Source organism: Pollachius pollachius (genome assembly GCF_949987615.1).
Source record: "Pollachius pollachius genome assembly, chromosome: 19".
NCBI lineage: Eukaryota > Metazoa > Chordata > Actinopteri > Gadiformes > Gadidae > Pollachius > Pollachius pollachius.
This window is the reverse complement of record NC_136952.1, coordinates 17,484,066-17,508,858: the sequence shown is the minus strand read 5'-3', so window position 1 is coordinate 17,508,858 and position 24,793 is coordinate 17,484,066. Positions and strand designations below refer to the sequence as shown.

Genomic DNA, 24,793 nt, shown 5'->3' with positions numbered 1-24,793 from the left:
AATCACGCGGACGGTGGAAGAGAGTAGCATAATAACAGCAGCAGCCTTATTCCGTCAGCCTCGTGCGCACATCAAGGGGACTCCACCGAGCGCCTGCACATTTCCCCGCGATGGGAGCGGCTGTGCTCTGCATGGCCTGAGAGCAGCAGCCTCCCAGAGACATGGGCAACCAGGAGGCTAAACACAGGAAGGCTGCAGCCGCCGCGTCATCGGGGGAAGGAAGCAACACCGCTCTAGACGAGGGATGGAGAGAAGGAGACAAAACAAAAAGAGGCAAGAAAGGGGGGGGCGGAGGGGGGGAGCCGGGCACATGGCCAGCCAAGAAGAAAAACAAATCCGAGTCCAAGTCGTCCGTTTTCTCGATCCGCAAGAGAAAGAGCAACCTTAAGGGGAAAGGAGGAGCGGGCTCCAAGGAGGATGTGTTGGCATGGCAACAAGACGAGCTGGACAGCGCTCAATCCCAGGGCACCAAAACACCGGACCTGTCTGCGGAAAAGCTCGGCTCGTCCAACGCGGCTACGCAGCGCGGGGCGGAGGGGCAGAGGAGGGACCCCCCCCTCCAGAGAGAGGCCGGTGGAAGGGCACTAGAGGACGGCACACGCAAAGCACAGCCGCTGGCCCCCGCGGAGCCGGCCTCCCCCGCGGAGGAGGGCGGGCCCAAGGGGGCCAGCTCGGGGTCCGACACGGACATCTACAGCTTCCACTCTGCCACCGACCAGGAGGACCTCCTGGCCGACATCCAGCAGGCCATCAGACTCCAGCACCAACAGAAGCACAACGGGGGGCAGCTGCTCCCCGAGCCCAGTGGAGGGCAGGGCCCGAACCAGAGACCCGCTGGAGGACAGAAGAGCAGGCCGGACGATGGAGGGGAGGCCAGCAGCCTGACCTCCCCGGTGTTGCAGCTGAGCCCAGAGTTGGAGCTGGGCTCAGACGCGCTGTCGTTCCTAGACACCGGGAGGCCACTGAGTTCTGCCCGGCAAAACGGCCTCCCACCAACTCCTTGTCTCCCTCTGGCTGTAGCAGAGCCAGGGGGAGGGGGAGGGAGAGGGGAGCTGGGGATACAGCAGAGGGAGGGCGCACATGGGGAGGGGACGACACAGAGCGTACCGGAGGACCCTGAGGTCTCCCCAGGACAAAAGGACTGGTGTGTTTTGGAGGAGCACACCTCTCCTCATGCGTCCATCCCCACAGCAGACAATGGCGCTGCTTCGGAAGGCTTGGTTGCCGAGACGACAACAAGAGTCCTTCCCGATCTCTCGGCGTCATCGGAGAGTGTTGTTGAACCTCCAGCTCAGGAGCAGGGAGGGGACGGAGGTGTTGAGTGGATGATTGAGGAGGTTCAGGTTGGTCTGGATGGACCCAGTTGTTCTGCGGACGGCCGTGGTGAAGAAGACTCTCCGAGTGATGAGCCAATCGAGGGCTTGATCTCGGAGAGGGCCTCGCGAGAGGGGGGCGGCCCCCTTGGCACGGGGACCAGTGTGGAGTCTCTGTCGGAGTGTCTGAGTGCTGAGTCACAACAACACTGCTTCAGCAGCACCAGCGCCTTCGTTCCTGTTCCCCAGCCCAGGAGGGGCCCCAGTCAGTGGCCCCCACAGGAGAGCCCCACAGTCTCAGCACGGCTCCTCAAGATGTCTACGTGTTCAGCTCCTAGCTACTCCACACTGGGTTCCAGCGTCAAACCCTACCCCCCTATCTTCCCCTCGTACATCAAGACCACCACCCGCCAGCTCAGCTCCCCGGGCCACTCTCCGGGTCTGTCTCCCTCACAGAGTCCCCAGTCTCCCCGCAGGGTCCACAGCCAGGTGCACAGGTACGTGGACCCAGGGCCCCTGGCTCTCTTCTCTTTGTGTCGCACTTCAACCAAACTTCAGTGTATTCAGTTTAACTTTCGCTTTTGCTGTCTTCCTCATTTAAAAAGGGCAGGCAGGTTAGAGATGAAGGGGCATTTCTTTGGTTATTAAACTCTTCTCTGCTCTATTCCTTCCTACAGCGGCTTAATGCATTAAGGTTGATTGATTGATTCAGGTGCATTGGAAAGATTGTGTTTACAGTAGAATTAAACAAAGATCATACTAGCGGTGGACAAAGCAAAAATGGATGAGTACAGGAAGCAAGGTTGTAATAACAATATCTATTATCTATTCAGGTCATTAGAATGAAATGTATTCACAGCGGTGAAACTGCCAACATGTTTTTTGATGTGGTTATTAAAGGATGTTTTTTGAGCTCATATGTGGGATATATGACAAGCTGTTTTTTTAATATTATCATATCAAACATGCCACACATACTACTGTCCTAAAGCCATATCCTGTCTAGTTCAAACACACTTATTCAATCTTTATGAAACATTTCTTTATTTTCAGTGAGTTTAAAAGATAATACCAGTCTGTGATGAAAGCAAAGTAACAAAAACATTCCTATACCAATAGCATTTCTTAAAATCCCTTTGCTTATCAGATTCTGCCAAATTATTTCCTATGAGCTTGTTAGTCAGGATATGAACAGCAGTAGAACCATGGTCTTTGTGATGACATGTTTGTTATAGTGCAGTTTTTAATCTGTCTGTATTAATTACAAAATAACAAATTGCTATATTGCTATTTTCCCCATTTGTGGTCCGAGCACGCTTGAGCTAAACGCTATTTGGTACGAGCAGGTGGTTTAGACCAATGATATTTGTAACAGATGTTTTTGTGAAGCCAGGAGAGACAGTTACTATGGTTCAGTCACCCAGCCCGGAACTGCCTTTAAGAGGATGGGCAGCTACATCAGCACTGGGTCCTTTATTAGCTGCAAAGTGGAGCTGTCTGATGCGCCAGTGATGTACACAGAACGTCTGATGTCTGTGGGCCAGAGGGGCAGTCTATAGGCCACTTCACGGTTCCTCTGCCCTAGTGGCGGCCTAGTAGGAGCCTTACACTTTGGTTTGTAACATAGTCTAGACTCTAGAGGCACAATCACCTCACAGTGTTGTCTGTAACATAGTCTAAAGGTCCGACTAACAGTGTTGTAACATAGTCAGAGGTCCACCTTACAGTGTTGTAACATAGTCAGAGGTCCACCTTACAGCATTGTCTGTAACAGAGTCTAGAGGTCCACCTCACAGTGTTGTCGGAGGAGCATCCTAAAGGGAACTTCTTAGCATTTTCTGTCATAGTAGTATCCCAGTTAGTACCCTTTATTACTTTTTCTGTAACCTAGAGCACTTTGAGTTACTTTGGACTGTGGGCCCCATTTGATTGTCTCTACACCACGACCTGGTTCAGCCGCCCCTGCATCTGCTCCCCCACCGACCCTGGGTAGGGGAGGGGGTCACCTCAACGTGGCCGTACTTGGCCTATCGGTTTCACTCTGTTGTTGCCGGTTGTCATGGTGGTCGATGTCGCTGATATGAAATCAAAGCTCTTCCCTGATTGTTTTTCTGGCCTTCCTGTACGCTTGTCAGAGGCCAAACGGAGAGGCGCAGAGTCCAGCGCCGCCAGGGCCCCCGCTGCCTGGGGCGGCCCCTGAGCCTCTCGGCCGACTGGACGGAGGAGCTGGAGCTGGAGAGGGGTCTGCGGGGCCGGGGGCCCGGCGAGGGGAGCGAGGGCTCCTGGGAGTTTCTGGAGGGATACGGAGCCGGCTCGGAGGACCCGCTGCGGGGGGGCAGCCAGCCGCTGTGCTGCAGCGCCCGGCGGCCGTCCCTCGCTCACGCCCCCGCCTGCGGCCTGCAGGACGTCTTCAGCGGTGAGTGGCGGCCCAGACCAGGCCTGCTGTGGGGAAGGACTTCAACAGGAAGAACCTCAGCTTAAACACTTCTGGAGTAGACCCAAACTGGGTTAGACGGCCACAATCAGGAGTCAAGCTGAGTTACTGGAGCTGTTCCACTTTGGTCCATCAAATATTTAGTCCGTTGGCTGTAGAAATGCAGGCTGTCTCCAATTGCAGCCACTGAGCTTTTATTTGTTAAACTCTGCACCAAAAGGAGGACACTGCACACTGGTTATCCTTGTTCTGTGGGGTGACAGATGGAGTGTAGGGTGCAATTGTTCCTTCCCCCTCTCATGCCAAACTACCCCTCCTCCACCCTCTCCTCCACCCTTTCCTCCACCATCTGCTCCACCCTCTGCTCCACCCTCTCCTCAACCCTCTCCTCCACACGCTCCTCCATCCACTCCTCCAACCTCTCCTCCACCCTCTGCTCCACCCTCTCCTCAACCCTCTCCTCCACACGCTCCTCCATCCACTCCTCCACCCTCTCCTCCACCCTCTCCTCCACCCACTCCTCCACCCTCTCCTCCACCCTCTCCTCCACCCACTCCTCCAACCTCTCCTCCACCCTCTCCTCCACCCTCTCCTCCAACCACTCCTCCACCCTCTGCTCCACCCTCTCCTCAACCTCTCCTCCACCCTCTCCTCCACCCTCTCCTCCACCCTCTCCTCCACCCACTCCTCCACCCTCTCCTCCACCCTCTCCTCCATCCACTCCTCCACCCACTCCTCCACCCTCTCCTCCACCCGTCCTATCCCCTCAGGCCGGACCCTCCTCGAGAAGTTGTTCACGCAGCAGGAGCAGGCGGAGCCCGAGGAGGCTGAGAGGATGTGCTCCAGGATCCTGGCCATGGGCCTCCTCCTCCCCTTCACCGAGTGCTTCAGGCAGCAGCTGGGGGGCAGCCCCGCCCACATGACCTCCAGCACCACCACCGCTATGGCCAGGTTTGATGTGAGTGGACACAGTCACTACTGGGTACTGGTACTGGGGAAACAACATCCTCGCTGCGTCTCTGTCGTTTATCTCATTTTATTTAGCTCTTTTGGTTAGAACTATTTGAAAATAGGAAGAACAAAAGAGCAACATTAGAACAAAATCACGTTGCAGAAAATAGAAATAGTTAACCGAAACTGAATCAATGGAATTCATAAACCAAAAATACTTTTTGGTTTTCCATAGAGAAGAGCTCTGGAAGAGACAAGAGGTTGACAAGAGGTTGACAAGAGGGAGACCAGAGGGAGACAAGAGGGAGACCAGAGGGAGACAGGAGGAAGACCAGAGGGAGACAAGAGGGAGCCTAGAGAGAAACAAGAGGGAGAGAGGAGGGAGACGAGAGGGAGACGAGGGGGAGGAAGGGGGAAGACAGGAGGGAGACAGAAGGGAGACAGGAGGGAGACAGGAGGGAGATAAGAGGGAGACAAGAGGGAGACAGGAGGGAGACAAGAGGGAGACAGTAGGGAGACCGAAGGGAAACAATAGGGAGACAGGAGGGAGACAGGAGGGAGATAAGAGGGAGACAAGAGGGAGACAGGAGGGAGACAAGATGGAGACAGTAGGGATACAGGAGGGAGACAAGAGGGAGACAGTAGGGATACAGGAGGGAGACGGAAGGGAAACAATAGGGAGACAGGAGGGAGACAGGAGGGAGATAAGAGGGAGACAAGAGGGAGACAGGAGGGAGACAAGAGGGAGACAGTAGGGATACAGGAGGGAGGCTGAGCCGTTGGGCCTTGGACCCAGAACGTACGGTGAAAGCATAAGAAGATTTCTCTGTGGTCAGTCACCCTTCCTCCTCGTTCTCACCACTGTGTCTAAGCAGCAGGAGCAGCTGTACACATGGGCAGCAGTCAGCCAGCCCCCCAACTCCATGGAGCACTTTGAGGGACGCCTGCCTGCTCAGGTCAGGGGTCTTTGGCCCTCAGTAAGAGCCGGAGAACCTGACAGGACCAGACTACAACACACAGACAGCGGTAGGGGAGAGAGAATGCGACCACACGCATCCTTTGCTGTCTAACTTGGTCCGACTCTTTCCATTTCATGAAAGTATCTCTTTTAACAATTTTTCATCAATTGTTTCCTTTCTATATTTAACCGTCTTTAGAGGAATGCGAAGGTGAGTGTGAATAGAGTGTTATTCATTTAGGAGATGTATATTTGGATTTAGTTTTATTTATTGCCTGATCTAAGGTGTCAAAAGCACACACACACACACGTGCATGCACGCACACACACACACACAAACACACACACACATGCGCATGCACACTCACACACACGCACGCCTGCACACACCCACAAACACGCATACGCGGATGTGCACACACACACATAAACACACACAGCATGCACAAGAACACGAACACATACGCGTATGCAAACACACACACACACACATATGTATACAACCCGAACACAAACACACACACACACACACCCGCATGGACACAAAACGAACACACACAGACACACACACACATACACATACACACATGCGCATGCACACACACACACACACGCGCATGCACACACACACACACACACACGCGCATGCACACACACACACACGCGCACACACATACACCCACACACACACGAACAGACACGCACACACACACACACACTATTGTTTTGACTGTTCTAGCCACTGTGGCCAGATTGTGATTTCTATTTCTTGCATTGATGAAGAATGAAGCCATGTTGAGCTCTCTGCCTCACTTGGAGGTGGTCCTGGATGAAGGTGTCTAGTGTGAACATGTTAACCTTCTGTCCCCCAGAACATCTGTCAGAAACTATGGATCCAGAAACCAAGGAGGAGGGGATGAAATACCTTCCGGTAAATATATTTTCAGAGAAAATAGGCTTGGAAGATGACGGGGGAGCAAGCACACTATCAATGAGTAGCTGCAAAGAACCTTTAGAGCACTGGGCAATATGGACAAATATTAGATCACTATAATCATAATCATAATGTTTACAATATCTATATCAATGACTATATGCTTATGAATTATAAATTCAGTTGTGAAAAGTTCATGTGAGGGTAAATTCATTAGTAAGTGTTACATGGTCATTTTATGGTATTTTGTTCCTGATATTTGGATTTGATTTTCCTACCTCAACATAATATAAATTAGACTTCAAAACCCTATCAACGATAACTTAATAGCTTTTTGCAATGACTAAACAACAACGTCACAATACTGAACAATAACATTGAATCATTTGTATTATTATCCGGCCTTAGTTTTCCCACCTCTAGATGGCAGTAGCGTCATTTATTGTTTTGAGCGCTGTTTAAAGTAAGGGACCCCTTCCTCAATATGAATCTAGACGGGATGGTAACTCTTTGTGTTGTACTAAAATGTATTCACCATGTCCTTATTTTATTATAATGTGCAGTGGTTGTAATTTGGCATTTTTCTGGACACTCTTTCCCGTTTTCTACTTGCTGTTTAATGTATTATGCCCTTGTGTTTTTATAACACAAGGGCAGTGTTATAAAACGTTCCACAATGCATCACTGTACTCTGTCCGTCATGGCTGGCCTGTGTCTCTGCCCCTTCTGCTCGGAGTTGCTCCAGGATGACCTCAACATGATTTAGATGGTCTATGCATGACGGACCCAGAGTTGGCCTCAACAGCCTGTCAATGTTCTAGTCGTCACCTTACCTGGGGGAGCTCTATGAGTGATGGATGATTGATGTGCTTTACACTGTGACTCTTTATTAATGGAGAGGTTCAGTCAAAGCTCTAATGTTGTCCTCTGTCCAGGAGGAGTCTCTCCTGAAGACGGTCCATCTGAAGGAGGAGCACGTCAACGTCATCCAGCAGCTGGAGCAGACCATCGAGGACCTCCGCACCAAGATCGCCGAGCTGGAGCGCCCCGCCTCTCCGCCCGCGGCGGCACCCGACGCCACGGAGCTCACGGTGGACCACCCCGAGCGGGAGGGTGGGGAAGGCGAGGAGGCCCCCCCCCGGGCAGTGTGTGACGTCCATCTCCAGACGGAGGCCTGCGGGGGGGTCCTGCAGGCCAAGTCGGTGCAGACGTCGCCCATGGAAGACAGCTACCGGTTCGGAGTGCCCTGCACTGCGGACCCGCTGATGGTGAACGGCTTCACAGGAGAGGAGCAGCTGCTCCGGGAACACGGCCTCCCCGTTCCCACCTCGCCCAAAGCCGTGCAGGCCGAGTTTCAGTGTACATGCCAGCTACAGAGCGGAGCACCAGCTCTACCAGGGAACATGATGTCCCCTCCTCCACCCCCACCACCTCCACCTCTTCCAGGGCACATGTCAATCGCTCCACCCGCTTCCCTCCCACCACCATCAATACCAGCAGTTGCAATGGCACCACCCCCACCTTGGCCTGGCATGCCTGGAGCACCTCCTCCTCCTCCTCCTCCTCCAGCTCCTCCACTACCAGGTGGATTTGCACCTCCTCCTCCTCCTCCACTACCAGGTGGATTTGCACCTCCTCCTCCTCCACTTCCAGGTGGATTTGCACCTCCTCCTCCTCCTCCTCCTCCACTACCAGGTGGATTTGCACCTCCTCCTCCTCCTCCTCCACTACCAGGTGGATTTGCACCTCCTCCTCCTCCTCCTCCACTACCAGGTGGACTTGCACCTCCTCCTCCTCCTCCTCCGTTACCAGGTGGACTTGCACCTCCTCCTCCACCTCCTTTACCCGGATCAGGGGCTGGCTGTCCGCCCCCACCCCCGCCTCCGGGCGGCGGCCCCCCGGCCCCTCCCCTGTTCGGAGCGCCGGGGGCGCTGGGCAGCCTGCCCCCTCCTCTGCCCATGGGGCTGTTCGCTCTGGGCATGATGCAGGACAAAACCCCCCGGAAGGCGGCCCTGGAGCCCCCCAGGCCCATGAAGCCCCTCTACTGGACGCGCATACAGCTGCTGACCAAGAAGTACCTGCTACTTATTCAAATCATTAATAATGAGTACCTGCTACTTATTCAAATCAATAACACTGAATACCTCCTAGAATAGAATTCTCTTTATTCTGGTTGCACATAGTACAGCAAAATCGAAAGTTCATCCAAACGGTGCCATTCACAACAACAACATTTTAAGTATATAAGAAAGGTAAAAAATATGCGTATCAAATAAAGTTAAAATAATACAAAATAACAAATAAAGATGAAATATATAGATAAATAAGAATAGCAGCTGAGGTAAACGTCTTTACAGAAGTGTTAATTTTTTTTGGTGCAAATTGGTACATTCAGGATGTACTACTTAATCAAACCAATTATACTGAGTACCTCATACCTATTCAAATCAGTGATAATGAGCCCTTCCTACTTATTCTAATCAGTGATAATGAGTACCTCCTACTTATTCTAATCAGTGATAATGAGTACCTCCTACTTATTCTAATCAGTGATGGGTTAATGTATTAAAGGTGCTGTAGGATCGAGAGCAACTATGGGGAGACAGTGTTAGACAGGGCCTAGCCCACGATTAGCTGTCAGTGATTGTCAGCTGACTTTCTCGAACCACCTTCTTAACTCCCGACAGAATGATGTATACATGATGTATAAGTGCAGATGTGTCTAACATTAGTGTGTGTTGGTGTTGTCAGGGAGGTGGCGTCCACGCTGGTCTGGGAGAGCATCGAGGAACCCCCGGTGGACTTCCAGGAGTTTGTGGATTTATTCTCCAAGACGGCCGTGAAGGAGAAGAAGAAGCCGCTGTCAGACACCATCACCAAGTCCAAGGCCAAGCAGGTGAGTGAGGCGGGCGCAGGGGAACACATGAAGAACATGCTCCATGCTCCTGGGGGTCTACTCACCTTCACCCCCAGAAGCCCTGACCTTCCTCCTAACCCTTCGTCATTCACTGTATCCACCAGTCTGAGGTGAGTGCGACAGGAATATACTGGCCTAAACTATGGATCAAAGAATGGTCAGCTACTACAGACTTATACGCTGAACACTTTTTCAAAATAAATCTTAAAATGCAACTAAATAAATAAATCCCATGTTAACTTACAACGTGCCCCAAACAGGAGAGAGAAGCCCAGGACACATAAGGAACTATTTCATGAATAGTATTGTATGATATATCCCCATGCAACGCTGGGGTCTCAGGCCCTGCCAACTCCAGTACAGCACCAGTACAGCACCAGTACAGCACCAGTACAGGAAGCAGCAGCTCTTCCATAAGAGGGGGCTACTTAAGATTATGGGGAACACACTTCCAATGATGAAGTCAGATATATAGTTATTTAGTTATTTCCTTATTTTGTAAGGATTCTGTGTTCATCTTTATCCTCCCATTGTGTGCGTTTGGGTGTGTGTGTGTGTGTGTGTTTTGTGCGCATTTGTGTGTGTGTTTGTGTGTGTGTGTGTCTGTGTGTGTGCGTGTGTGTGTGTGTGTGTGTGTGTGTGTGTGGGTGTGTGTGTGTGTGTGTGCGTGCGTGCGTGTGTGTGTGTGTGTGTGTGTGTATTTCCCCAGGTTGTGAAATTACTCAACAACAAGCGATCACAAGCTGTGGGGATTCTGATGTCTTCTCTCCACCTGGACATGAAGGACATCCAGCATGGTAACTTTAACTTTAATTGACTTTAACTAATCATAATCATGAGACGAGACTCTGGCATTATCTTGGTTGTTTGACACCTTTTTATGAAGTCAATAGTTGAACTCTTTGTGGCCCATATGTTCCAGAAGCTAAAATATCTGTGTTATCCTCAGGTGAGCTCATGGAGGACAGAAAGCCCCTGTTGAGCAGAAGGGCAAAAGCTTGATTGATCGATTTATTGAATTCATAAGGTTGGGGTTGTTCTTGGCTGGGCTTCAACTGATTTCCACATATGAACATGTTGAAATTGGAGCCAATCAGATTCAAACTCTTCGTCATGCAAGATCCGGCCTGAAGTAAACCCAAGACATCTCAGAGGAAAGCCCTCAGTGCCATTCCGTTTATCTTTAAACATTGTTCCCCTTTGATTCCTCTGGGAATGTGGGCTGGACCTGTGAACGGGCCCATACAGTAATGTATAACAGATACCATCGCTGTACCAGTGGGCATACATGTGGGGGTGGTGTGGGAGTCTGTCCATTAGCAGATTGGACCCTATGCAGCTGTCACCAGGATTAGGTCTGCCCACTGGCTTGGGGGCTTTAAAGCTTTAGGTTGTCTCTCTGCTCTTTGAGGCTGTAGTTCTTTGCTGTTACACCATATAGCCATGACTTTTATTCACCTTGCTGCATCAAAGTACATTCAATACTGGAAAGTCCAAAAGCTGTTCTAGTTTCAGCTGACTGAGACAACCTCTCATTGTGGCTGAGCTTGACTTAGCCGTTGGCGTTATCCCTCCGACTGCGTGTCACTAACGTTGACCTTTCTCCAACCTCCACCGTACATTTCCTGTGTTTTTGCTCTCTGAATAATTTTTTCTGTTTCTCAGTTCATTATAGAACTGATTATGATGTATCAGTATGACCAGGTTAAACTCTAAGTAGAGCCAAAACATATCAGAGATGTAAAGCCCATGTGTGCCCTGTGGTCCCCAGCCATCCTGAACCTGGATAATTCTGTAGTGGATCTGGAGACCTTGCAGGCCCTCTACGAAAACGTAAGGAATATATTTACTGGTGTTATTGCTCATTTCCTTCCACATAGCCCTTTTAACCAAATGTATTTTTGAATTGTAGAGAGCACAACAGGAGGAGATGGAGAAGATCGATAAACATCTCAAGTCTTCAAAAGAGAAGGACCACGCCAAGCCCCTAGACAAACCTGAACAGTACGTCTTCCTGCGTCCACGCTAATGCTACCAGTAACATGTACAAACCAGATAGCAGCCCACCATGGTACCACCAGCAAGCCTTGTCCTTTCTTTCCTCCTTTAAACAACTAACTGTAACATGTTGGCTGGGTTTGATGCTGCCCGCCTGTCTCGTTCTTTCTCAGGTTCCTGTTCCAGCTGGCCCAGATCCCCAACTTCCACGAGCGAGTTTTTTGCATCCTCTTCCAGTCCAGCTTCACGGAATGTATTTCCTCGATAGTCCGTAAGCTGGACATTATGCAGCGAGTGTGCAAGGTAACAGAACCCTTCAGTTACAACTCCAGCATCTTGAAATCTCAGCAATTCAATAATAACAATACAAATCTATACCCACACACAACTTAAACTTCCATTATACTTTCTACAGCAGCTATTTACTCCAGGACAAAATATCTGACCTCAAAAGTTCCTCAGGAACAAAACAAGCCCATCCACGTGTGAATCCATCCAGGGTATTTGTATCTATACATCCTTTTTTTTCTGGTCCACTTTCACCCTAACCTTCAAAGCATCTCGATTGGCGAGATCACGTTCATCTAGAATCCATCTGGCCAAGCACCAAGTACTGTGCTTTTGGCTGAACCACAATGTTTCTGACCGATCAGCATCCTTTGAGGATTAGGTTTAGAGCCAAATGGTCCAACCCCCAGGAACGTTTTTTTCTTTTCCTTTTTGCAGATCAACGATTTCAGAACTTTGACTGTCGGAGTTTCAAAACGAATGCGCGACAGAACACTGCCAATAATCACGTGACTCAAAGCTTGCGCCTATGTGGTCAAATCTCTGAAAAGTCAGTGCTGAAAAGTTAGTTCTGAAAAAATACATTGCAATGGTGTAAATTTACACCTTTACAAGTTTTTAAAAATAAATATTCAACCTTTCAAAACTTATTTATCAATATATGAACACCTGTTTGCAGAATCCCATTTACAACCGGGAAACAATGAAATACACTGTTAGAACAGTGCTAGATTTGAAACTCTGCAAATGCGCTGGTGACATTTTTTAAACTTTGAAAATGTGTTGGTGAAAATGATGAAGAAGATAAAATAGAACACAAAATCATGTTTGCAGATGTTTTAATTTTTTTTTCAGGCTATTATCTCTTTTTTCAGTGTTGCAAAACCTTTTTCACAAGGTGTTGAGTTTTCAAACCCAGACTTACAAGCCTTTTTTTCAGGTTTGAATTATGGCAGGATACTGGCTCCATAGGAGGCAAGCCTGGTCTTACCAGACTCACGTACTTCATTTCATTTGAGAGAGAGACCAGAGAGTCTGGCCTCTCTCCATTGACAAACATTAACTCACTTAAGGCGGGTGTCTATTGGAGTTTAAAACTATTGGATCTGCCCAGTGCCACTCTGGATCTGCCATAACCAATCGCTAACGTTTGGCTACAGCTGAAACTAGCGCACAACCTCAACGTCATTGTTCTCAGCCACTCCCTCTGTTTGCTGATTGGACCGGCAAAATTTGGCCGGAGAAAACTTTCGAATATACCACAAACACAGACATAGTACTGAAGGGAAATGAAAATTGAGCGGAAGTAAGTAGGCGGGCGGAGCCAGGCTAGTGAGAGGCAAGCCAGGGACCGATCTCAGATCGGTCTCAGATTGACCTTTATTGTTCCCAGACTTTAAACAAGTGGTCTGATCTGCTGGCCTCCACTATGCCGAATGGGATAGAAACTGAATTCTATCCCATTTCGGCATAGTTACATTCATATTGGTCTTTGTTGCTCTCCTACTTGACCTTTAATAAGGGTTTGAGAACCTTGCTGACTCGTTGAATCAACTTCAAAACGTCAGTGGTCCTCACCCCAGTTTGACCACATTGGTCTGGATTTCCTTTGTGGTTTGCCTGTCTGTAAGGCTGAAATGTGTGATCAAGTATATTGCTTATCTGATCACAAGCCCATTGAAGAAGCCATAATTAGGTTTTCTGCATTTTGTCTTGACATTATTAGTTAAGTTATAATTATTTGTAATTAAGTTTATGAGAAATGATGTCAGTTTTTTTTTTTTACTCATGAATCAATGTACTTAATACTATATTTTGTTATTCACCTAGGACTCACCTGCATGTGTTACCGTAACCCCCTAGCCACTCCCTCTCAACGTGCCTCTGTGTAGAGCTTAATTGGCCCATTGAGGGTGACTGTATCAGGTTAGATGGCGGAGAAGGAACAGTTTTCCGACCGCATACGCATAACCATACGCATACGCATTAGCATACTCAAATACTTTCATATTGTTTAGTAAACGGTATTTGTAATTCTTTATTTTGAACTGCTGGAAAGTCAACCGGACTGTTAGAATAAACTCTCAACAAGAATTCTGCTCTCCGTGCGTGCTTCTTCAGAATGTGTGGAGAACTCCGCATCAGCCTCATGGCCAAAAAACCTGGTAGAATGGCCACAACACCCATTGTGTTTGATGCCCTGCCAAACGCTAGAGCTCATCTGCCTGGTCGTTGCTCTTTCTATATGAACTTTCTATATGGCTTCCAGACAGTTCTTAAACCCCAATATTGCAGCTTCTCCCAGGAGCCTGGAAAAACTGAAAGGACTTTGGTGGGAATCAATGAATTAGACAAAGACCAAACATCGAGGCTGGTCTTTTAATGAACAAAAATTTAGTAGTGGCATGTGTTCTAAACAGTATTTCCAAATATGTACACTACATGGTAGTCTAGTATTGTGAATTATTCAATGATATGCCACTACATTAGCCACCTTCTGTTTAATAGTTGAGCTATTCAACTCAAAAGATATCTACATACAATTATGTAAATGATATTTACCCAAAAAACATTTACATTACTTGTTTTTTCAAACTAACAAGGAAGAGGCAGTCCTGCCTTGCACACCAAGTCAAAGGGTTGGTTGAACCATTTTCTCTATATTGCCTCAGTTCCTAAAACACTAACAAAATAGTCACGCAGTATTTTAATCTGGGGCGGACCAGAAGATGAGAAGATAGCTGTTGTTCTGCCACCCTCTGCGATGACAAGTGGTCTGCAATGGTCACTGAGTGACGTGGTCAGATCTGCGTTTTGACTTGGTTTATTCAACATTACTATATTTTCTCCCACCCCCGGCTCCCCTTCCAGACTCTCCGGACCGGAGATGGCGTCATGAAGGTGCTGGGCCTGATCCTGGCCTTTGGTAACTTCATGAACGGAGGGAACCGCAGCAGAGGGCAGGCGGACGGCTTCAACCTGGACATCCTCCCCAAGATCAAGGACGTCAAGAGCGCCGTGAGTCAAACCAGACAGTGATTGACTGACACCAGACAGACAGACAGACTGGGGACTGTGTGAGGGGTGGCACTAGACAGACAGACAGACAGACAGACAGACAGACAGACAGACAGACAGACAGACAGACTAGGGACTGTGTGAGGGGTGGCACTGGACAGACAGACAGACAGAATGACACCAGACAGACAAACAGACTGAGGACTGTGTGAGGGGTGGCACCAGACAGACAGACAGACAGACAGACAGACAGACAGACAGACACCAGACAGACAGACAGACTGACTGACATCAGACAGACAACCAGACTGAGGACTGTGTGAGGGGTGGGACCAGACAGACAGAGGGACAGAATGATAACCAGACAGACTGACTGACTGAGGACCTTGTGAAGGGTGGCACCAGACAGACCGACAGACAGACAGACTGAGGACTGTGTGATGTGGCACCAGATAGACAGACAGACAAACCGAGGACTGTATGTACTTGTTATATTTATAGGATCAATATAGAGGCTGTAAACATAAAATACTTGATGTAGGATCAATATAGAGGCTGTATCTACATGTAATACTTGATATTGGATCAATATAGAGGCTGTATCTACATATAATACTAGATATAGGATGAATATAGAGGCTGTACACGTAAAATAATTGATGTAGGATCAACATAGAGGCTGTATCTACATGTAATACTTGATATAGGATCAATATAGAGGCTGTATCTACATGTAATACTAGATATAGGATCAATATAGAGGCTGTATCTACATGCAATACTTGATGTAGGATCAATATAGAGGCTGTATCTACATGTGATACTTGATATAGGATCAATATAGAGGCTGTATTTACATGTACTACTTGGTATAGGATCAATATAGAGGCTGTATCTACATGTAATACTTGATGTAGGATCAATATAGAGGCTGTATCTACATGTAATACTTGTTATAGGATAAATAAAGAGGCTGTATCTACCCTGTGGGCTGGTTGGTCAGTGAACATTTATTTAGTGTGTAAGGAGAAATAACTTAATAACGGTGTATATATAAATGTTTAAATGTTTAAATGTTTGCTCTCTGTTCACAGGATAACACCAGAAGTCTTCTGTCGTATATCGTTGCTTACTATCTCCAACACTTTGACGAGGTAGATAACCTTATCTTCCTACACATCTCTACGCTCCAATTTACACCATGTTGAAATGAAAGCAGCAGGAGCTACAAGGGGCTCACTGTGAACAGGATGTAACGTTCTCTGTTGTTGTTGCTGTTGTTGTCAGGATGCTGGGAAGGAGACGTGCGTCTACCCCCTCCCCGAACCCCAGGACCTGTTCCAGGCGTCGCAGATGAAGTTTGAGGAGTTCCACAAGGACATGCTGCGACTGAGAAAGGACCTCCGAGGTAATGAACTAACAATGAGCAGCTAGCTGAGCAGGTGGTAGAAGAAGAACAGAAGGAGTTCCACTCTGAGAATACATTGCAGAGGGGGAAGAGAGAACCTGAGGCTTCACTCTACCAGAGCGTCTGTAGATCTTCTGTAGATCTGCTCTCCAGAAGATATGAGAATGCATTACAGAGGTTGGGGTAACCTGAGGCTAGGGAAGATCTGAGAGATGTAAAGAGGGAGAAGGAAAAGGTTTTGGAAGATGAACAACCAATAAAAGGTCCCCTCCCTTTCAGCTCCCTCCCTCCTCCCCCTCCATAAGTTCTCCAACATTGAGAAGTCTTGCATTTCTGTGATCGACAGGCTAGATGGATTTGTTAAACCAATAAGGGAAGAGATGCCCTTATTGGACATGAGCTGAATCTAAATGGTCTCATACAGAGGCAGGCCACTCTAAATATTTTTTGTTTTCATTTCGATAAATACAGAAACACACTCAAGTTGAAATAGAAAGATAAAAGAAAACCGACCCCCCACCCTCTCTCCTAGGTAATACAAAAGGAAATATATATCAGAGTAAGTAGAATAAATATTGCGTATAGCACAAGGCCAGGCCCTGTCGCATACAACCTACAACACACATTGTAACGTGAGCGTTTGGCTGAACCCAAGTGCACAGACGGGCGAAGAGCGTGGAACAGTGTCAATCGTTTATTCGGATTCAGGATCGGCAGGCAGGATAGTCGGACAGGCGGGGATCAGGAACCGGCAGAATAGTCAGACAGGCGGGGGTCAGGAGCAGGCAGAATAGTCAGACAGGCGGGGATCAGGAACCGGCAGAATAGTCAGACAGGCGGGGATCAGGAGCAGGCAGGATAGTCAGACAGGCGAGGATCAGGAACCGGCAGAATAGTCAGACAGGCGGGGATCAGGAGCAGGCAGGATAGTCAGACAGGCGAGGATCAGGAGCAGGCAGGATAGTCAGACAGGCGAGGATCAGAGAGAAGGCAGGATAGGTGGTAGGTCAGGATTCGAATTGCGGGAAAGCACTGTGAAACACAAGAGACAATCTGGCAGGGAATGTTTGGGAGGAAAGGACTGATATAGGGGAAACACAGGTGAAGGTGGTTGGGTTAATTGGGAGTGATCAGGGTGGCAGACAGGTGAATGGGAAAACCAGGGGCGGATCATGACACACATACCCCATGTCAAAGAAATAATATACCATACACTCCCCATGTCACAGATATAATACACCATATATACCCCATGTCACAGGTATAAGACATACCCAACGTCACAGATATAATAAACCACAAGGATCAGAGACCACTCCCAAATACAAAAGACCACACTCTAGGCTGAAGACTAAAGAAAGGAACCCAGATCTCACCGTTCTCTGTCTAAATCCTGCCATGAGGTACCCTCTCAAGCGGCCATGAGGAAAGAACTTATGGGCCGTCTCTCAAGGAGCAGAGGCAGACTGACATTCAAAAGGATTCTTTAGTCAACCACCATGCTGGTGGTTGACTATTCAAATATACACCTTTTTTTGATCAAAACCAAAATCCGGGTGAAAGGTAACCATCTGATGCCACACCTCTATCACAGAAGGGTACCGTGGAACTGAGGGTTAATTATGATTTAGCTTCCTCTTGGAGTAATGAACTCTGTGCACAACCTTGAACTGTATAAGTTGGACCATGGCATCAATAGAGCATTGAGGAATTCTGCTTAGCCCTTCCTCCCACACCATGCTCTGTGCACCAGGCATCCTATGAGTGGAAGAAACATTTTATCAGACTGAAAAGTAATAAAAACAAAACAAAATACAACTGAAGGGTTTGGAGCCTGGTGCTGGGTTCAATAGATCACCAAACGGAGGCAAAGCAGGACAGCTTTTGTGATTGAGATATTGTGATGGACATATTGCTAACCTTAGTACCTGAGGAAATGGGAACAGGGAAGATGAAATATAGCTTGCAGCTGACTGAAGGAAGCTGAACATCAATGTGAAGGTCTTTCATTATACAAAGTCTTGTTCTTCCCGGATGAAAACCCTTATCAGAGTTTTGGAACGAAAATATGATTATTTAACATTTAGTTACATGCTAATTAGTTTGCTGCTTCCCCCTTAGATAATAGCATTGCAAAAAGATAGGTTTTTCGATTTTCATATTCTTCCATATGAAGCCACACACTAAGGATGTTTCCCCAAGGCAGTGATCTTGCCTGAACACGACAGCTGTTGCCTTAGTAGCCCAGCAATAGTGTTGGAAACAGGAGGGCTAGCCCTCCCGATCTCCAAGCTCCTGCTAGAGAGACGCCAAGTGCTTGATATCCCCAGATAGAAGGCAGTATCTGTTTAAACAATGAAGCAGATGGGCAGCTCCTGAAAGATAAAGGGATCTAGGGAGGGAGAGCATCGTTCTTGGGTCCCCGAGCCCTATCAGAGCTGCTCTCAATGAGCTCTCTACATTCACCCAAAATTAATTGAATATGAAAAAAATAAAAGTGGTTGTTTACAATTTCCAAAGGAAGTGAGCAGGTCCTCAAGTACAGAGAGATACAGCTCTCTGAACAGTCTGGATACCGCTGATATGAAGGGGATTTCTTATTCTAAGGGCTAGTGTTTCAAGCGCTAAATCCAAAATACAAGAGCTCATGCAGCAACCCTACCTTGTCCCATTATGCAGTGGAAAGGCATTTGATTTATCGTGTTACAACGGACGGTTTGGGGAGTGCACCCAACATTTCATTCCGAGGAACCCAAAAAGGCACCCAAACCAAAGCACTGGAGGACCTTCAACAGTTATTTAAAAATGTAGAAAGGTATATGATGCTATTATGGCAGGGTCGTTGCTTTCTATCAGGTTCTATTTTAAGCTTATGAAAAATACTTTTGGAGTAATTTTGGAGTATAATTAGTATCCTTTCCTGTCTCATACCCAGCTTTTCCTTACTATAGACGTTGTGCTTTTTAGTCTGCTGCTTAATACATGCATCCTTTTAAAGTGTCTGGTGCATCACTATGGTTCACTCCTGTCCTCCCCAGCGTGCATGGCCGAGGTGGAGAAGGTGGTGCGGCTTTCAGAAGAAGAGCATCTTCAGCCCTTCAAGGACAACATGGAGGAGTTCCTGAGCAAAGGTAGAGCTGCAGAACACCCTCATGGAGTTAATTCTACTCCTCTTCCTGTGTTCATCTCACTCCCTTTCCTATGTGTTGACCTCATGTGGCCCTGATCCACTCACTCCTCTTCCTGTGTTCTTCTCACTCCTCTTCCTCTGTGTTCATCTCACTCCTCTTCCTCTGTGTTCATCTCACTCCTTTTCCCCTGTGTTCATCTCACTCCTCTTCCTCTGTGTTCCTCTCACTCCTCTTCCTCTGTGCTCACCCTCATTTAAAGGTGGTTTGAGTTCCACTGAAATCATTTCATTTCCTTGGTTGACCCAAAGTGGAAGCGCCCATGGCGCTGTCAGTGCGTCACGTGCTGAGGGGGTACTCAAACTACACATAACATGTGCATCATTTATCATTGACTGGTAAACAAAGTGTCATTTAGGGTATGTTAAGTTATAGTATGGATGAACAAAGTCACGTGCCAGATGAGGGCTCTTATTTGTTTTTTACCGGTACATTTAATTGTGTGTGTATGTGTTCTTTTTTAACAGCCAAAAGTGAACTGGAGACACAAGACACACTACTCAACAGCACTCACAAAACGTGAGTGACCTCTGACCTCTAAGGGAGTTATTGCGCCATGTGCCTTTAGTAGTGGTTAGGTCATGGATTCATACAGCATGCTTTATTCATAACTCATACCATACCAGAATCAAACCAGTGTTTCAGGGACACTGGGTTTGATATGTGGTACGACGTTTGTCTAACAAACATCTGATAAACAATCACCATCTGGTGAGCAGACCAATCAAACAAACCTCTATGTTGTTACGATACAGGGACGTGTTGTGTGAGAGCTAACTGGCTGAGCTGGGTCCTGTGTAGACTGACTGGGTGAACTGGGTCCCGTGTAGACTGACTGGGTGAACTGGGTCCTGTGTAGACTGACTGGGTGAACTGGGTCCTGTGTAGACTGACTGGGTGAACTGGGTCCTGTGTAGACTGACTGGGTGAACTGGGTCCTGTGTAGACTGACTGGGTGAACTGGTACCGGTGTAGACTGACTGGTGAACTGGTCCCGGTGTAGACTGACTGGTGAACTGGTTCCTGTAGACTGACTGGTGAACTGGTTCCTGTAGACTGACTGGTGAACTGGTTCTAGGTTCCTGGAGCTGAGCGTGTCCTTCTCGGTGAAGGCCCGGTCAGGGGAGAAGGAGATCTCCCCTGGAACCTTCTTCACCCTCTGGCACGAGTTCTCCTCTGACTTCAAGGACCAGTGGAAGAGGGAGAACAAGCAGATGCTCCAGTACAGGTAGGCTCAGTACAGGTAGACTCAGTACAGGCAGACTCAGTACAGGCAGACTCAGTACAGGCAGACTCAGTACAGGCAGACTCAGTACAGGCAGGCTCAGTACAGGTTGGCTCAGTACAGGTAGGCTACGTACAGGATGTATAAGTACAGGCGGGCTCAGTACAGATAGGCTCAGTACAGGTAGGCTCAGTACAGGTAGGCTACGTACAGGCAGGCTACGTACAGGCAGGCTACGTACAGGCAGGCTACGTACAGGTTGGCTACATACAGGATGTATAAGTACAGGTAGGCTCAGTACAGGTAGGCTAGGTAGGTAGGTTTTCCATTAGCCAGCATACATACACACAACACAACACATATATAATAATACATTTTATTTATAGTGCCCTTTTCATCCGAAGATCTCAAAGGGATACATGTTAAAAGCAGTGGGTTTTTTTTGTTTTTGTTTTTTTAAACAAAAATAAAAAGGGGTTTAAAAACATCTAAGAGTGGGAGCCAAAGGTTTTCTTATAAAATACCCTTCTGCGATAGATAAATAAAAGTTTTAAGAACTTTTTAAAAACAATCAGTGGATTGTTTTGCCCTCAAGGTGTCAGGGAGGGCATTCAACAGGCGTGGGGCGGCAGCACTGAAGGCACTATCTCCCATGGTCCTAAGTTTAGTTTTCGGTACGTGAAGGAGGTTTGAGTGAGTGGAGTGGAGGGGGCATGTTGTGTTATGTTAGTTGAGAAGTTCTTTGAGGTAGGGGGGGGCATGTCCATGGATACATTGGTGGGTGAGGAGGGAAACCTTGTTCTCAATCCTGGTGGTAACGGGAAGCCAGTGGAGTGAGTGGAGGATGGGAGTAATTTGCTCATGTTTGCGCACTCTCATCAGGATCCTAGCTGCAGAGCTTTGTATGTATTGGAACTTCTTCAGGCTCTTGCTAGGGATCCCGATGAGTAGCGTGTTAAAGTAGTCCAGTCTGGAGGAGATAAAGGCATAAACCAGCTTTTCGGAGTCTGAGAGGGAGAGAATTGGGCAGAGTTTGGAAAAGTTGTGGAGGTGATAGAAGGAGGTCTTGAAGAGGTGGTTGATATGGGATTCAAAAGTGAGTTGAGGGTCCATTTTTACACCAAGATTTGTGATTGTTGATGAGAGAGGGATATTGGAGCCAGAAAAGCTGATGCTGGTTATGGATGATGATTTGGTCTGGTGAGAGGTGCCGACCAGGATGGCTTCGGTTTTGGAGCTGTTGAGTTGGAGGTAACTGTGCTTCATCCATACCTTTATCTCCTCCAGAAATTTGGTGAGTTTTTAGGGGGATGACGGTGATGTTGAAGGTGGGGTGGCAGCTGTGGTATTGACATAGAGCTGTGTGTCGTCAGTGTAGCAGTGGAATGAAAATCCATGGCGGCTGATGACCTTACCAAGGGGGATGAGGTAGAGGATGAAGATGATGAGGCCAAGGACTGACCCCTGGGGGACACCGCAAGTGACTGTGTGTGAGTTCAATTTGGAGGGACCCAGGGAAATGCATTCTATCCGGTTTGTGAGGTATGACTGGAACCAACTGAGGGGAGTGCCAGTGAGTCCAGTGGTGAGGTGGAGGCAGTTGAGAAGAATGTCATGGTCGACTGTCTCAAATGAAGCAGAGAGATCCAGATGGATGAGGAGGGAGGGGGAGCCAGCATCGGATGACCTCAGGAGGTCGTTTGTAACTCTTATGAGTGCAGTTTCTGTTCTGTTGGCGGAGCGAAAACCGGACTGGAATTTTTCGTAGAGGTTGTTTAGTTTAAGGTGGTTTTGAAGGTGGGTGGTAACTGCTTTCTCAAGTCACAATCTTTGATGTGAAAAAATCCATGAAGTGATTGCACTGTTCTTCTGTGGTGCCAGATGGTGGGGGGATTGTGGTTTGAGAAGAAGGTTGACAGTAGATAAGAGCTGTTTGGAATTTCTTGGATTGTTTCTGATGGCGTCAGAGTAAAAAAGTGACTTTGTCTCTTGAAGGGACTTTAAATATTGTAGTTGGTGCTCCCAGTAGATTTGATTGTGAACAGTGAGGCCAGATGTTTTGTATCGCCGCTCAAGGATTCGCCCTGCTGCCTTCATCTTCCGAAGCCCATCTGAGAACCAGGGCGCTGAGTGGGTGAAGGTGACTGCTCTGGTTTTAACAGGTGCATGGTGATCCAGGAGGCTACTCAGATGGCTGTTGTAGTAGTCCGATGCTTCGTCGGCTGATGAGAAAAGTGTGGAGAGATGCTGAAAGTCTGCTGCCAGGTGTTCTTGGTTAATGTTTTGGAGGTTTCTAAAGCTAATATTTCGTTTAGGCTCGGAGAGGCTGGATGAGGATGGCAACTCCATAGAAATTATCTTCTGGTCAGAGACACCAAGGTCATACACCTGCAGGTTTGTGAGAGGGGCAGAGTTTGTGATGGCCAGGTCCAAAGTGTGCCCCCTGGTGTGTGTGGGGACATCAACAAGTTGCTTTATATTAAAGCAGTCCAATAGTTGAAGGAATTCAGACGCAAAGCGGCAGGAGGGGGTGTCGACGTGGATGTTCATATCACCTAAAATGTTAACGTCGGCAGAGGATGTGCAGAAAGTTGTGAGGAGATTTGACATCTCAGGGATGAAAGATGAGTTTGGTTTTGGTGGTCGGTAAATAATGAAGAACAGAACGGAGGAAGGGGGCTTACATTTAAAAGCAAGGCATTCTAACAAAGAGAGTTCAGGCAGGGGCTGCAGAGATAGCTCCAGATCACTGCGATGGATGACTGACAAGCCGCCACCACGACCTGTACTGCAGGCTTTCTGGAGGTATCTATATCCTGGGGGACAGCTCTCATTTAAAGAGGAGAAAGTATCTGGTTGGTGCCAGGTCTCTGTGATGCACATAAAATCCAGACATTTATCCAGTATATGATCATATATGAGGCAGGATTTGTTGCTGATTGATTGGGCATTAAACATTTAAATGATGCTGCTGGATGAAGCAACAAATCTTTGCAGTGGCCGTAGCAGACTAGAGTCCACTCCATGTTTTCCATCCAGCTCCCTGAGAGGTGTTGCCATGGAGACGCCCAAACTGCTTATCCAGTAGTAGACAACGCTCTGATGACGTGTGTATGGTGCGACAGCTCGCGTGACTGACCAGCGAGTCGGGATATGCATACATACATATCCCACCTATACAAGAAAACATGCGCCCACAGTACATATCCCGGATAGTAAAGAAGAAAAGAAAGTGGTATGGATGGTCCATGTGCATAAGTAGCTATTACTTTTAGATAACAATACAAAATACTAGCTCTGCCAATGCATAATATGATGGATAAATAAAAAAATATAATGAAAAAGTGTGCAAATATACAGGTGCAAAAATACTGTTTAATGTATGCAGTTCAGGCTAAAGTTTAAATAGAGCTAAGTACAGGTAGGCTCAGTACAGGTAGGCCTAAGTACAGGTAGGCCTAAGTACAGATAGACCTCACCGGTAGGTAGGCTAAGTACAGGTAGGCTAAGTATAGCTAGGCCTAAGTACAGGTAGGTCTCACCTGTAGGTGATCTCCTTACATGTTGTCACTGGTCTGTTAATCGCTCAGTAGTGCTTGGATGCCAAATTGCGAATTTTGCCTCATGCATAACAATACTTCTCAGAATACAAAGGGAATAAGCAATTTGTTAGATACTGTTAATACATTTATCCAGTCCTTATCTTTCAATCTTATCAACAGCATCATTCCCTTCCTGAATATTCAACTGTGAATTCTAGGTTGATAAAGTCTTATTAAGCCTTGAACCTCCCACCCTCTGCCTCATCCTCCAGGCTGAAGGCTGCAGAGGAACGCTTCAAGCAGGCCAAGGAGAAGGCCACCTTCAGTGTCAAGCCCAAACAAGCCTCAGGGATTGTAAGTGTGTGTGGGGTCCACCAGAGCCTGTTATTGATCTGCATGAACTAGTTTCACTCATTTAGACCTGTGTTTCTTAGAAAACAGAAATGTTAAATCTTGTTTCCAACTGGGTAAACTACACTAAGCAGTTGTTAGTGTAGTTTACACTAACAACTGCGGTTAAGAAAACAAAAATGTTAAATCTTGTTTCAAACTGGGTAAACTACACTAAGCAGTTGTTATTCCTTCCTAACAGAAAGCCAAACTGGGAATGAAGACCTGA

The 24,793-nt window shown here is 47.5% G+C and overlaps 1 protein-coding gene across 1 annotated transcript; it reads left to right on the top strand.

The window, feature by feature from the left end:
• Positions 1-161: 161 nt before the first annotated feature.
• fmn2b (formin 2b) lies at positions 162-24,793 on the top strand (the record flags this gene model as incomplete). Its single annotated transcript, XM_079756935.1, has 20 exons — positions 162-1,810; positions 3,449-3,729; positions 4,518-4,705; positions 5,574-5,724; positions 5,856-5,867; positions 6,529-6,587; positions 7,526-8,664; positions 9,342-9,486; positions 10,217-10,304; positions 11,279-11,340; positions 11,420-11,511; positions 11,679-11,808; positions 14,665-14,811; positions 15,906-15,965; positions 16,099-16,219; positions 19,258-19,350; positions 19,875-19,926; positions 20,486-20,635; positions 24,447-24,528; positions 24,767-24,793. 20 exons carry the CDS (start codon positions 162-164, stop codon positions 24,791-24,793), a joined length of 4,728 nt encoding a protein of 1,575 aa, XP_079613061.1.